The sequence below is a fragment of the Schistocerca piceifrons genome, chromosome 11 (assembly GCF_021461385.2).
Source record: "Schistocerca piceifrons isolate TAMUIC-IGC-003096 chromosome 11, iqSchPice1.1, whole genome shotgun sequence".
NCBI lineage: Eukaryota > Metazoa > Arthropoda > Insecta > Orthoptera > Acrididae > Schistocerca > Schistocerca piceifrons.
This window is the reverse complement of record NC_060148.1, coordinates 44,260,944-44,274,286: the sequence shown is the minus strand read 5'-3', so window position 1 is coordinate 44,274,286 and position 13,343 is coordinate 44,260,944. Positions and strand designations below refer to the sequence as shown.

Sequence of the window (13,343 nt, the reverse complement as noted above, 5' to 3'; positions counted from 1 at the left end):
CGGGTTAATCACGTTTTTGTTACACTAGGTCGCTGGTCGTCTCCACGAACCCTGTCACCAAGGTGCATGGCTGTTCTAAACGTGCAGCCCACCACTGACATAGGTTAGTGGGAGCAGTGTTGGGCTATGGAAGACATTCTCCTGCGCTTCCATGGGACATGTGATGGTAACCAAAGCCACGCTGACAACTGCAAACCACGTGCCTCCTGTCACGCTTGGTGCCTTCCCCGACGGTGATATCATCTTTCAGGAGTGTAATTATCTGCGTTTCAAAGCCAGAAACGTACTACAGTTGTTTTGAGAGCGTTATAGTGAACTCAAAATTCGACTCATGTGAATCGTATGGAGGCAGCCTTGGTCGCTATCAGGCGCCACCAGTACGTACACAAATCAGCGGACCAGTATTTATGCGAATTACATGACCTGTTGCATGGGGGCTTAATTATATAAAATGAAATTAATTTTTAGTAGCTGTAAGTCCGATTACGCTGTTTCGTAAACGGTTGGCCCTGACTAGTATTTGTCCGCAATCTGACTGCGTAGAACAACAACAAAGAATGAAATGAAAATTTTCGTTAACACAATTAATTAATTAAGTCCCCAGCAACTATGAAACCTACGAAACCAAAGCACAAGTATAACTGTTCTGTATGTGGAAGTATGACTCAACGCACATCTGGCACGGTTCTTCTTCAACAAGACAAGAATTTTTAAATACCAATTTTACTGACGTGATAAAAGAAAATTAGAAATACTATAATTGCGTAAGGAAAGCAGAATTAAACTCTAATTCAAGAACACACGCCAGATGCTTTGTTGACTGAACCTGTAATGACGCATTATTTAGGACACTGAAATAATGAGAAAAAAAGAAACGGAGTTTGTTACCTCATTTATATTGATGAACATCACTCTAATCCTTACAATATATCTCCACACCGACTCTCTACTACCACATCTCAGCAAGCACTGCCTACTAGCACATCTCAACAAACACTCTCTGCTACGAGTTCTTAACAAGCACTGACTGCTACGAGTTCTTAACAGGCACTGTGGAGGCGGCTTAATAATACTCTTTGGCGCAATCTCTGGCGCAGTGGCTCAGTGTAGCCACCTTTCACTGTGCGTATGCATCTAATGGCACGTATCTCCCGCAAGCCTACCAACAAACTGTCGGATCCCTTGTAAAGGTGCAGGGCTTATGTTTCTGCTTATTCTTCAATTGAGAACAACTGTATGAGGTGAAATGACAAGTTTAATGGCGCAATATTTCTCACCAAATTACAGCTTTTCGCACAGATTTCAACTCGCCAACATAAAAACAACGCAATCGATAATGCATCTTGTCGAATCATAGCTGATATGGAAAAGCTGAACGAAGCGAAAAAGAGCGTAAAGAGAGCAATGAGAGAAGCATTCAACGAATTCGAACATAAAACATTGGCAAACAATCTAAACAAGAACCCAAAAAAGTTTTGGTCATATGTAAAATCGGTAAGCGGATCTAAATCCCCTATTCAGTCACTCGTTGACCACGATGGCACCGAAACAGAGGACGACCGAAGAAAGGCAGAAATACTGAATTCAGTGTTCCGAAACTGTTTCACTGCGGAAAATCGTAACACGGTCCCTGACTTCAGCCGTCGCACGGACGCCAAAATGGAAAATATTGAAATAAACGATATCGGAATTGAAAAACAACTGCTATCACTTAGTAGCGGAAAAGCATCCGGACCAGACGAGATACCCTTAAGATTCTACAGTGATTATGCTAAAGAACTTGCCCCCTTTCTATCAGCAATTTATCGTAGATCGCTGGAAGAACGTAAAGTACCTAGCGACTGGAAGAAAGCGCAGGTCGTTCCCATTTTCAAGAAGGGTCATAAATCAGATGCGAATTATTATAGGCCTATTTCGCTTACGTCAATCTGTTGTAGAATAATGGCACATGTTTTGTGTTCTCGTATTATGACGTTCTTAGATAATACAAATCTCCTTCATCATAACCAACATGGATTCCGCAAACAGAGATCATGTGAAACTCAGCTCGCCCTATTTGCCCAAGAAATTCACAGTGCCGTAGACACTGGCGAGCAGATTGATGCCGTATTCCTGGACTTCAGGAAGGCATTTGATACGGTTCCGCACTTACGTTTAGTGAAAAAAGTACGAGCTTACGGAATATCGGACCAGGTTTGTGATTGGATTCAGGATTTCCTAGAAGAAAGAACACAACATGTCATTCTTAACGGTTCAAAATCTGCAGATGTAGAGGTAATTTCGGGAGTACCGCAGGGAAGCGTGATAGGACCTTCATTGTTTACAATATACATAAATGACTTAGTTGACAACATCGGTAGCTCCGTGAGGCTATTTGCAGATGACACGGTTGTCTACAAGAAAGTAGCAACATCAGAAGACTCGTACGTACTCCAGGAGGACCTGCAGAGGATTAATGCATGGTGCGACAGCTGGCAGCTTTCCCTAAACGTAGATAAATGTAATATAATGCGCATACATAGGGGCAGAAATCCATTCCAGTACGATTATGCCATAGGTGGTAAATCATTGGAAGCGGTAACGACCGTAAAATACTTAGGAGTTACTATCCGGAGCGATCTGAAGTGGAATGATCACATAAAACAAATAGTGGGAAAAGCAGGCGCCAGGTTGAGATTCATAGGAAGAATTCTAAGAAAATGTGACTCATCGACGAAAGAAGTAGCTTACAAAACGCTTGTTCGTCCGATTCTTGAGTATTGCTCATCAGTATGGGACCCTTACCAGGTTGGATTAATAGAAGAGATAGACATGATCCAGCGAAAAGCATCGCGATTCGTCATGGGGACATTTAGTCAGCGCGAGAGCGTTACGGAGATGCTGAACAAGCTCCAGTGGCGGACACTTCAAGAAAGGCGTTACGCAATACGGAGAGGTTTATTATCGAAATTACGAGAGAGCACATTCCGGGAAGAGATGGGCAACATATTACTACCGCCCGCATATATCTCGCGTAATGATCACAACGAAAAGATCCGAGAAATTAGAGCAAATACGGAGACTTACAAGCAGTCGTTCTTCCCACGCACAATTCGTGAATGGAACAGGGAAGGGGGGATCAGATAGTGGTACAATAAGTACCCTCCGCCACACACCGTAAGGTGGCTCGCGGAGTATAGATGTAGATGTAGATGTAGATCTTGCCAATATCAAAAAGTGAAATAAATTTATACACAACAATGTTAGACATTAACTCTCTGAAAGAACATTAATCCTAAGCACAATATTATGAAAGTTTCATTGGAAGTTTCTTTACATTATTCCTAAGCACGATAATATGAAAGTTAAATTGGACGTTTCTTTACAAAACTGCTCCTACACATGCATTATGATGTTGGTCAGTACTACGAAAATCGTCCAATTCCCGTTCAAAGTTCGGTACTATTTAGGATGACAATCAAGTCTACGGTGGATGGTTAGTCAAGTGACAAATTTGAGAACAAGATTACCCAAGGCCACTCGAGTTTACAGTGGATGCAAGCTGGTGAACCAACAAAGTTTACGCCTCTGCACGCTGCATTTACCTTAAGCTGCAACGTGCTGCTGTGTACAAGGCCGCTCTCTCCCACTGAAATTCCTACAAAACTAATCTGACCTTTGCTGAACTTTCCAGCAGAAATTTTCTCTGTGTTTCTCGTTATGTGAGAAAACATGTACTCAGCCCTAGTCTTATTATGTGGCGATATACACGCACATGGTTGGAGCAGCGTGCATACTATAGTGCCCTCTCAGTTCTCGAAGAACTATTAACTAATTTGGCTGGTTCGTTTCTCCACAGTTGGAGCTAAACTTTGCTACAGCTAATTTTAGCTTAAGTGCAGCCGCTGTGAACACAGTGTCCACACAAATTTCTTCTCTACCTCGTATGGAGCGTTAAGCGCTCCGTTCTGCACTTCGCGCCAGTTCAGAGAAGAGTCTCCTCGAAAAATTTCTCTCTTGTCCTACTCATGGCAGAAATGCCTCCCTCCACTTGGGTTCCTTTTACACGCCACGGCTTTTTTCGACCAATAGGGGCGTTCCTCTTATTTTGTAGAAACACCCTCTACCAATCGCAACGTCCCTTCCACCAAACTGCGTCGAAACTTCAGTATTTTTCTCCTTCCTAGTGCGTATCCGCCAATCGGACGTTTTTTGCCCATTCTAGACGTCTAAAGTACATTGACCTTACCGTGTGTCACACTCGCTAGACGAAAATGCGTCAGTTGCTTTTGTTCGTTTCCCGTTGTAATTTCGAAACGCAGTTTTCTAAAGCTTCTTCTCTGCCCTTGTACCGATGCCCTCGCTACAGGCGGTCCTCCAGCATCAATCACCTGGCCCAGGGTCGCTGTCCTCCTTTCTGCCACCCCTTTAAGTGGTTTCCAGCGTCACTCCTGCAGCAGAGCTTCGCTATGCCGTTGTGGAGCTGGCTTTTGGATACTAAAAGCGACTCGACTCGTGTTCCCTGTTCTACCTTCTGCTCAAAGACATTCATTGTATAGGAATGGTGAGTTAATTACTGTCGATTGACTGTAATTGATAGGCAAATACTCTCGTAACTGTAGATTTACGTTAGGTGTCATCTTCACCTTCTCATTACGATTTCTAATGGTCTCATGTAAGGTGCGAATCTGACCACTTATTCTGCCACCTTACACCCTCATAACCCGAATAAGTGATGTGTTTCGTTCCAATAAGGAACAACAAGCTCTTAGGGAGGTTGTCATAATGTTTTGGTTCATCAGTGTATACTAATGTGCTCTTAATATAGACGAACAGCTAGTAACAAGTGACTTGATGTTCACTAAAACGACTGTGGAACAATGTCCTATTTCGCTGTAAGGTATTTGCTCATGGAGTACTAGTCTAGATGACCTGCCAGTAACCAGGGACAAGAGGTATCGTACTGTTCCTTAAGACGAATGTGCTGTCCACAGGCCGAAGGCTGGGTCCAAGACGGAGCTGCGAGGCAAGAAGGCGTCATCGCAGGTGCACAAGGAGATGCTGGAGCTGTGCACCATCATCAGCGAGCACGGCGAGCCGCTGGAGGGCGGCGGCGCCGTCATCTTGTTCGGCGAGCTCTTCCAGGTGAGGTAACAGCCCACCCTTTCTCAACCATATGCCGATCTCCGGCCGCATTGGTGTGCTAAACAAATGTACCCGTACTCTGTATTTTGCTCGACTACGGTGCAGCGGTCACGAAGCAACTCTAGAATTCGAAATGAGGCTGGTATGTCGCTCACGCCGACACAGCAAAATTAGTGATCAAAATTTGCAAAAGTTAATTGAGCAAGGAAAGAAACGTCTGTTTCGCCAATAACAACAAAATCGCAATTGCATTTTCTTACAGGTATGAAGACTGTCAGTATGTGGGTGTTATGTTGATGAGCTGCACAACATATTGATCTGACAAGTACACTTTGGCTCCTGCAAGAAGCAATTTCCACCCCACACTACTACAGAAGTCAGACAGACGCTCCTAACGTACCAAAAAGAAACCCCTGAAAAACTTTCAGCAGTAAATATCTTCTGGAGTCGTCCGCTGAACGGAAAAGACACAAAAATATATTATTTTCTTATGTAACGAGTGGGATACTTGGGTGTGGAGTATTGAAAGTTGGTGCAAGAAAAACATTAAACGAACGGAAAATACTATTTATTGCAAAATTTAAGAAAATCAAGTGAAACTTTTATTTATAAAGTGATACACAAATTTCCGGGTTCTTTTAGGAATGGGAGGTTACCTTTTATGTTCACACCGCACATTAAGTATTGTGGTCAATACAGTGAACAAACGCTTAATCGCGAGCAACTCAATATAGTGCATCACTCCGATTCACTAGCGACAGAGGTGCTCTCTCAGAGCAGTACTGAGTAGAGACTTTGTTCCTTGCTCTCTGCATACACACACGAGAGCAATCGCACACGCTACGTGTTCCCGCTACAAGAATATCACCGGAACGACTTCCCTCAGAGCAAAAAGCGAAAGGGCATATCATCCCTTCATTCCTCCGGCTCATTGCGTCAGAAATAGTCCACCAATCAGCATTACTCTTACAAATGGGAGAATGGCTAAGCCGACCAATCCAGAAATGTATAGCATCTGTATTAGGCGTTTACTGTCCACTTGTGAGAAATCTGAAACTGTGAACTAGGTCTGTCAAAAAAATGCGTATGCCAGGGCTCTCCCAAACAATACAGTGGGTTTAACGTTTAAGGTGAACATGCAGGCTATTATCCCTTTTCTCTGGCGAAAACTGTTTTGGTCCCTTGGCAGACGGCCGGCTGGCGCAGCTGCGTGTTAACTCACCCTCCTATGGACTTTCCAGCGGGCTGGTTGCCTCCGCCGAACAAAAACTCCTGTGGTCGTCGTGTCTTGGATGTTTTTATACGCCAGCCTCGACTTTTTAATCTCGGTGCACACTTGCTATTTATTTATTGGATTTGCATATCGATTAAATGGAAATATGTAAAATTGACTCTACCCTATCGAGTTTGGTCTCAAATGAAACGTCTTGATACGCAGAATACGATGATGAGGTCGGAATATGTAAGAAATGAAGGTCAGGAGACCATGCCACCTTACAAGACTTGACAGCATGGTAATGCCATAATCTGACAAATACGCTGGTATAGAAAATGTTCTAAGTCCGGTGAAGCTATCCTGAATACTTTTATGTGAAAGAACTTGCTCCCCTCCTAGCAGTAAGTTATCGTGCTTCACTTGAGCTACTTAAATATGTCTAACGACCGGAAAAAAACGCCAGTCATTCCTGTTTTTAAGAAAGGCCGTAAGATCAACACAATTGTAGACCTATATCATTGACGTCAATCTATTGTAGAATTATGGAACATACGTATTTTATGCTCTAGAATTATGGCGTATTTGGAAAGTGAACATCTCTATAAAAATCAACATGGATTCCGCAAACAGAGATCCTGCGAAACTCGGACAATGGCGTTCAAGTTGATGCCGTGTTTCTTGATTTCAGTAAGACATTTTGAAACGTCCCCTTTGAACAATTATTAATGACTGTGCTGATAAACCTCTACGTTATTTGATTTTCAAACAGCTGAGCAAAACTGAACGCACTCAGACATTTCGCTCTTTACTTATTCTGATCAACACTAAACTGACACACAATATTATTAGCGCAACGCAATCTGCCTTTCAATAATCCCCACAAAAGAATGGCCATGACTAACAGTAACCTATACCTTTCATGAATCACTTACCTCACAAAAATCTTCGTTACTACCGCAGTACAGCGAGCGCCAATACTAAATAAAAGATTCTAACTACTGAAGGCACTAACTACTGATAGGCACAGTTATCAAAAGAAAGATTTTGGTAGAGAACAAACAATGTATTTACCTTAATAGTGTTCAAAAGTCATAATATATATATACATCAGTTCATGACATCCAGTCTTACAGATTTCTATTTTCTGACGGACAGACACCCAGATCGTCCGCTCTTAAATTTCTGCCATCTCTCTTCCCACATCCATCACTGCTGGCGGATCACCTCCAACTGTGCAGCCCTACGCGCTGTTCACATCCAACTGCCCAACACTACACTAGCGAATATTCCAACAATGCCAACCAGCCACAGACTGCACACAGCACAGTCAGTGATCTTCATACAGAGCGCCACGTGGCGTTACCAACATAAAAACCTAAATAGCCTACTTACTATTTGACACCGTCCCACATTGCCGTTTAATGAAAAAATAGGAGCTTACGGAGTATCGGAGCGGACTTGCGATTGGGTTCCAGACTTTTTTGCAGACAGAACTCAACACCTCGCTCTTAACGAAACAAAATCGACATATGTAAAGGTAATATCCGAAGTACCACAGGGAAATGTGATGGGAACGTTGCTGTTTACGATATGTAGTAGAAAGCATCGGATGCCCTTTAAGGCTATTCGCAGATGATGCACATGTCTATACCATAGTAGCAAAGCTAGAAGATAGTCAGGACTTCCAGAACAACCTGCAGAGAATTGATGAATGGTGCAGGATCTGGCAGTTGACCATGAACGTAAATAAATGTAGCATATTTCGCATACTTAGGAAAAGAAATCCACTACTGTTCAGCTACACTGTTCATGACAAACAGCTGGAGACAGCGTCTGCCGTAAAATATCTAGGTGTAGCTATCTAGGCGTAACCATCTAGACCAGACCTTAAATGCAATGACCATTTAAAACAGATAGTGGGAAAAACAGACACCAGACTCTGATTCATCGGAAGAATCTTAAGAAAATGTAAATCATCCACGAAAGAAGTGGCTTATAAGGCGCTTGTTTGCCCGATTCTTGAGTACTGTTCATCCCTCTGGGACCCCTATCAGGACTGATAGAGGAGATAGAGAAGATCGAACGAAGAACTGAGCGTTTCGTCACGGGATCGTTTAGATGGCGGGAGAGCGTTACGGAGATGCTAAACAATCTCCACTGGCAGACGTTACAAGAGAGACCTTAGGCATCACGGTAACAGTAATTTCTGGACAGCACTTTTCAGTAGGAAACATACATCTCCACGAGGAGGAAATTCGAGAAATTAGAGCCAATACAGAGGCTTACCGACAATCATTCTTCCCACGCACTATTCCCGAGTGGAACAGGGTTGGACGGATCACGTTGTGGTACTCTGTGGTACTCTCCGCCACACACCATTAGGTGACTTGCAGAGTATGATGTAGATGGAGATTAGCACAGGAACATAAAAGCCCTTCCTGCATGCAGTCCGATTGCACCAAGGGAGACAACGACGAGTGCTGTATAAACCCGGCGTCGGTTCCTATGATGGGCTTCGACAGCATCTTAAGACGATGGGTGTGTGTAGCACTCGCCCAGAGGTTAGGAGAGACTGTCGAAGGTGGAAGACCAGACCTGTGCTGCTCTAGCGCCGACCTATATAGCGGAAGGCGACGGAATACTCGCGGCACTATTTTCTGGCCACGTCTGTGTGTGTGTGCAGTGTCCGTCTGTTACTGCGACAGGGATAGTACGCGACGCTGATGTGTGCAGGGGCAGTGTAGGCTGCACGCGTGGCTGACGTGCCCGAAGGGTTGCCGAACGCTTTGGTGAAGATCTCCGGTCCACCAAAGACAATTTCCGACCCTATGCTCGCGTGAAGCTATTATGTCGGATGATTCAGATTACTGGAGGACCAGGCAAATGCACAAAAACAGTTGACAATTTTTCAGAATAATCTCAGGAATCTCCTGTGACACCGTAACGTTTACATCTAAAGTAAGGTGTGATCTTTATGTCTCACGAAGAACAGTTATATCAAGTGGTGTGCTGACTGCGTGTCTAATTACGTATATCTGTATATTTACCCTACCCAGTTTTGAACAGTCTGTCTACTAGCAAGAAGGCAATACCCATAAACGCAAACTAATGAAAACCTGTTCGTGATAATGACAAATAAGAGGTAAGTACCTTCAGATCTACTCGATCTTACTAAGGTCCTGTAAAACTGAATAAGTACAAAAGCGATCCCTGTGCGAAAACACAAAAACTCTGTAAATTATATTTCTTAACTCGTATTGCTGTCGTCTTGAGTAATGCGCTGTTCTGCTCTCTGGCCGGCCGATGTGGCCGAGCGGTTCTAGGCACTTCAGTCTGGAACCGCGCGACCGCTACGGTCGCAGGTTCGAATCCTGCTTCGGGCATGGATGTGTGTGATGTCCTTAGGTTAGTTAAGTTTAAGTAGTTCTAAGTTCTAGGGCCTCCCCATGAACCATGGACCTTGCCGTTGGTGGGGAGGCTTGCGTGCCTCAGCGATACAGATAGCCATACCGTAGGTACAACCACAACGGAGGGGTATCTGTTGAGAGGCCAGACAAACGTGTGGTTCCTGAAGAGGGGCAGCAGCCTTTTCAGTAGTTGCAAGGGCTACAGTCTGTATGATTGACTGATCTGGCCTTGTAACAATAACCAAAACGGCCTTGCTGTACTGGTACTGCGAACAGCGGAAAGCAAGGGGAAACTACGGCCGTAATTTTTCCCGAGGGCATGCAGCTTTACTGTATGATTAAATGATGATGGCGTCCTCTTGGGTAAAATATTCCGGAGGTAAAATAGTCCCCCATTCGGATCTCCGGGCGGGGACTACTCAAGAGGATGTCGTTATCAGGAGAAAGAAATCTGGCGTTCTACGGATCGGAGCGTGGAATGTCAGGTCCCTTAATCGGGCAGGTAGGTTAGAAAATTTGAAAAGGGAAATGGATAGGTTAAAGTTAGATATAGTGGGAATTAGTGAAGTTCAGTGGCAGGAGGAACAAGACTTCTGGTCAGGTGACTACAGGGTTATAAACACAAAGTCAAATAGGGGTAATGCAGGAGTAGGTTTAATAATGAATAGGAAAATAGGAACACGGGTAAGCTACTACAAACAGCATAGTGAACGCATTATTGTGGCCAAGATAGATACGAAGCCCACACCTACTACAGTAGTACAAGTTTATATGCCAACTAGCTCTGCAGATGACGAAGAAATTGAAGAAATGTATGATGAAATAAAAGAAATTATTCAGATAGTGAAGGGAGACGAAAATTTAATAGTCATGGGTGACTGGAATTCGAGTGTAGGAAAAGGGAGAGAAGGAAATGTAGTAGGTGAATATGGATTGGGGCTAAGAAATGCAAGAGGAAGCCGTCTGGTAGAATTTTACACAGAGCACAACTTAATCATAGCTAACACTTGGTTTAAGAATCATGATAGAAGGTTGTATACATGGAAGAACCCTGGAGATACTAAAAGGTATCAGATAGATTATATAATGGTAAGACAGAGATTTAGGAACCAGGTTTTAAATTGTAAGACATTTCCAGGGGCAGATGCGGACTCTGACCACAATCTATTGGTTATGACCTGTAGATTAAAACTGAAGAAACTGCAACAAGGTGGGAATTTAAGGAGATGGGACCTGGATAAACTGAAAGAACCATAGGTTGTACAGAGTTTCAGGGAGAGCATAAGGGAACAATTGACAGGAATGGTGGAAAGAAATAAAGTAGAAGAAGAATGGGTAGCTTTGAGGGATGAAGTCGTGAAGGCAACAGAGGATCAAGTAGGTAAAAAGACGAGGGCTAGTAGAAATCCTTGGGTAACAGAAGAAATATTGAATTTAATTGATGAAAGGAGAAAATATAAAAATGCAGTAAATAAGCGGGCAAAAAGGAATTCAAACGTCTCAAAAATGAGATCGACAGGAAGTGCAAAATGGCTAAGCAGGGATGGCTAGAGGACAAATGTAAGGATGTAGAGGCTTATCTCACTAGGGGTAAGATAGATACTCCCTACAGGAAAATTAAAGAGACCTTTGGAGATAAGAGAACCACTTGTATGAACATCAAGAGCTCTGATGGAAACCCAGTTCTAAGCAAAGAAGGGAAAGCAGAAAGGTGGAAGGAGTATATAGAGGGTCTATACAAGGGCGATGTACTTGAGGACAGTATTATGGAAATGGAAGAGGATGTAGATGAAGATGAAATGGGAGATACGATACTGCGTGAAGAGTTTGACAGAGCACTGGAAGACCTGAGTCGAAACAAGGCCCCCGGAGTAGACAACATTCCATTGGAACTACTGACGGTCTTGGGAGAGCCAGTCCTGTCAAAACTGTACCATCTGGTGAGCAAGATGTATGAAACAGGCGAAATACCCTCAGACTTCAAGAAGAGTAGAATAATTCCAATCCCAAAGAAAGCAGGTGTTGACAGATGTGAGAATTACCGAACAATCAGTTTAATAAGCCACAGCTGCAAAATACTAACACGAATTCTTTACAGACGAATGGAAAAACTAGTAGAAGCCGACCTCGGGGAAGATCAGTTTGGATTCCGTAGAAATACTGGAACACATGAGGCAATACTGACCTTACGACTTATCTTAGAAGAAAGATTAAGGAAAGGCAAACCTACATTTCTAGCATTTGTAGACTTAGAGAAAGCTTTTGACAATGTTGACTGGAATACTCTCTTTCAAATTCTAAAGGTGGCAGGGGTAAAATACAGGGAGCGAACGGCTATTTACAATTTGTACAGAAACCAGATGGCAGTTATAAGAGTCGAGGGACATGAAAGGGAAGCAGTGGTTGGGAAGGGAGTAAGACAGGGTTGTAGCCTCTCCCCGATGTTATTCAATCTGTATATTGAGCAAGCAGTAAAGGAAACAAAAGAAAAATTCGGAGTAGGTATTAAAATCCATGGAGAAGAAATAAAAACTTTGAGGTTCGCCGATGACATTGTAATTCTGTCAGAGACAGCAAAGGACTTGGAAGAACAGTTGAACGGAATGGATGGTGTCTTGAAGGGAGGATACAAGATGAACATCAACAAAAGCAAAACTAGGATAATGGAATGTAGTCAAATTAAATCGGGTGATGCTGAGGGGATTAGATTAGGAAATGAGACACTTAAAGTAGTAAAGGAGTTTTGCTATTTGGGGAGCAAAATAACTGATGATGGTCGAAGTAGAGAGGATATAAAATGTAGACTGGCAATGGCAAGGAAAGCGTTTCTGAAGAAGAGAAATTTGTTAACATCGAGTATAGATTTAAGTGTGAGGAAGTCATTTCTGAAAGCATTTGTATGGAGTGTAGCCATGTATGGAAGTGAAACATGGACAGTAAATAGTTTGGACAAGAAGAGAATAGAAGCTTTCGAAATGTGGTGCTACAGAAGAATGCTGAAGATTAGATGGGTAGATCACATAACTAATGAGGAGGTACTGAATAGGATTGGGGAGAAGAGGAGTTTGTGGCACAACTTGACCAGAAGAAGGGATCGGTTGGTAGGACATGTTCTGAGGCATCAAGGGATCACCAATTTAGTATTGGAGGGCAGCGTGGAGGGTAAAAATCGTAGGGGGAGACCAAGAGATGAATACACTAGGCAGATTCAGAAGGATGTAGTTTGCAGTAGGTACTGGGAGATGAAGAAACTTGCACAGGATAGAATAGCATGGAGAGCTGCATCAAACCAGTCTCAGGACTGAAGACCACAACAACAACAACAACAAGTTCTAGGGGACTGTTGATCTCAGATGTTAAGTCCCTTAGTGCTCAGAGCTATTTGAACCATTTTTTTTCTTTTTTTTCTGCTCTCTGCACTACTACAGTTTCGAAAGCGAAAATGCAAGACTTTTGACTGAGACACATTTAGAATTTGTTCAAATAAAAACGACTTGGAATTGGAAGGCGGAACGTGACTGAGGAGAATGACTGTAATAACTTAATTGAAAATCTTACTGTATTGTGAAACTGACTTGCAGTTGTTAAGCTACACT

At 43.1% G+C, this 13,343-nt stretch overlaps 1 protein-coding gene across 1 annotated transcript in view; it reads left to right on the top strand.

Annotated features, from left to right (window-relative positions):
- The window catches only part of LOC124719651, a 470,793-nt gene that overhangs the window by 124,953 nt on the left and 332,497 nt on the right, over nt 1–13,343 (top strand). The window contains exon 3 of the mRNA XM_047244864.1: nt 4,974–5,124. Coding sequence (XP_047100820.1) covers nt 4,974–5,124 — 151 coding nt within the window. The remainder of the gene's footprint in view (nt 1–4,973; nt 5,125–13,343) is intronic.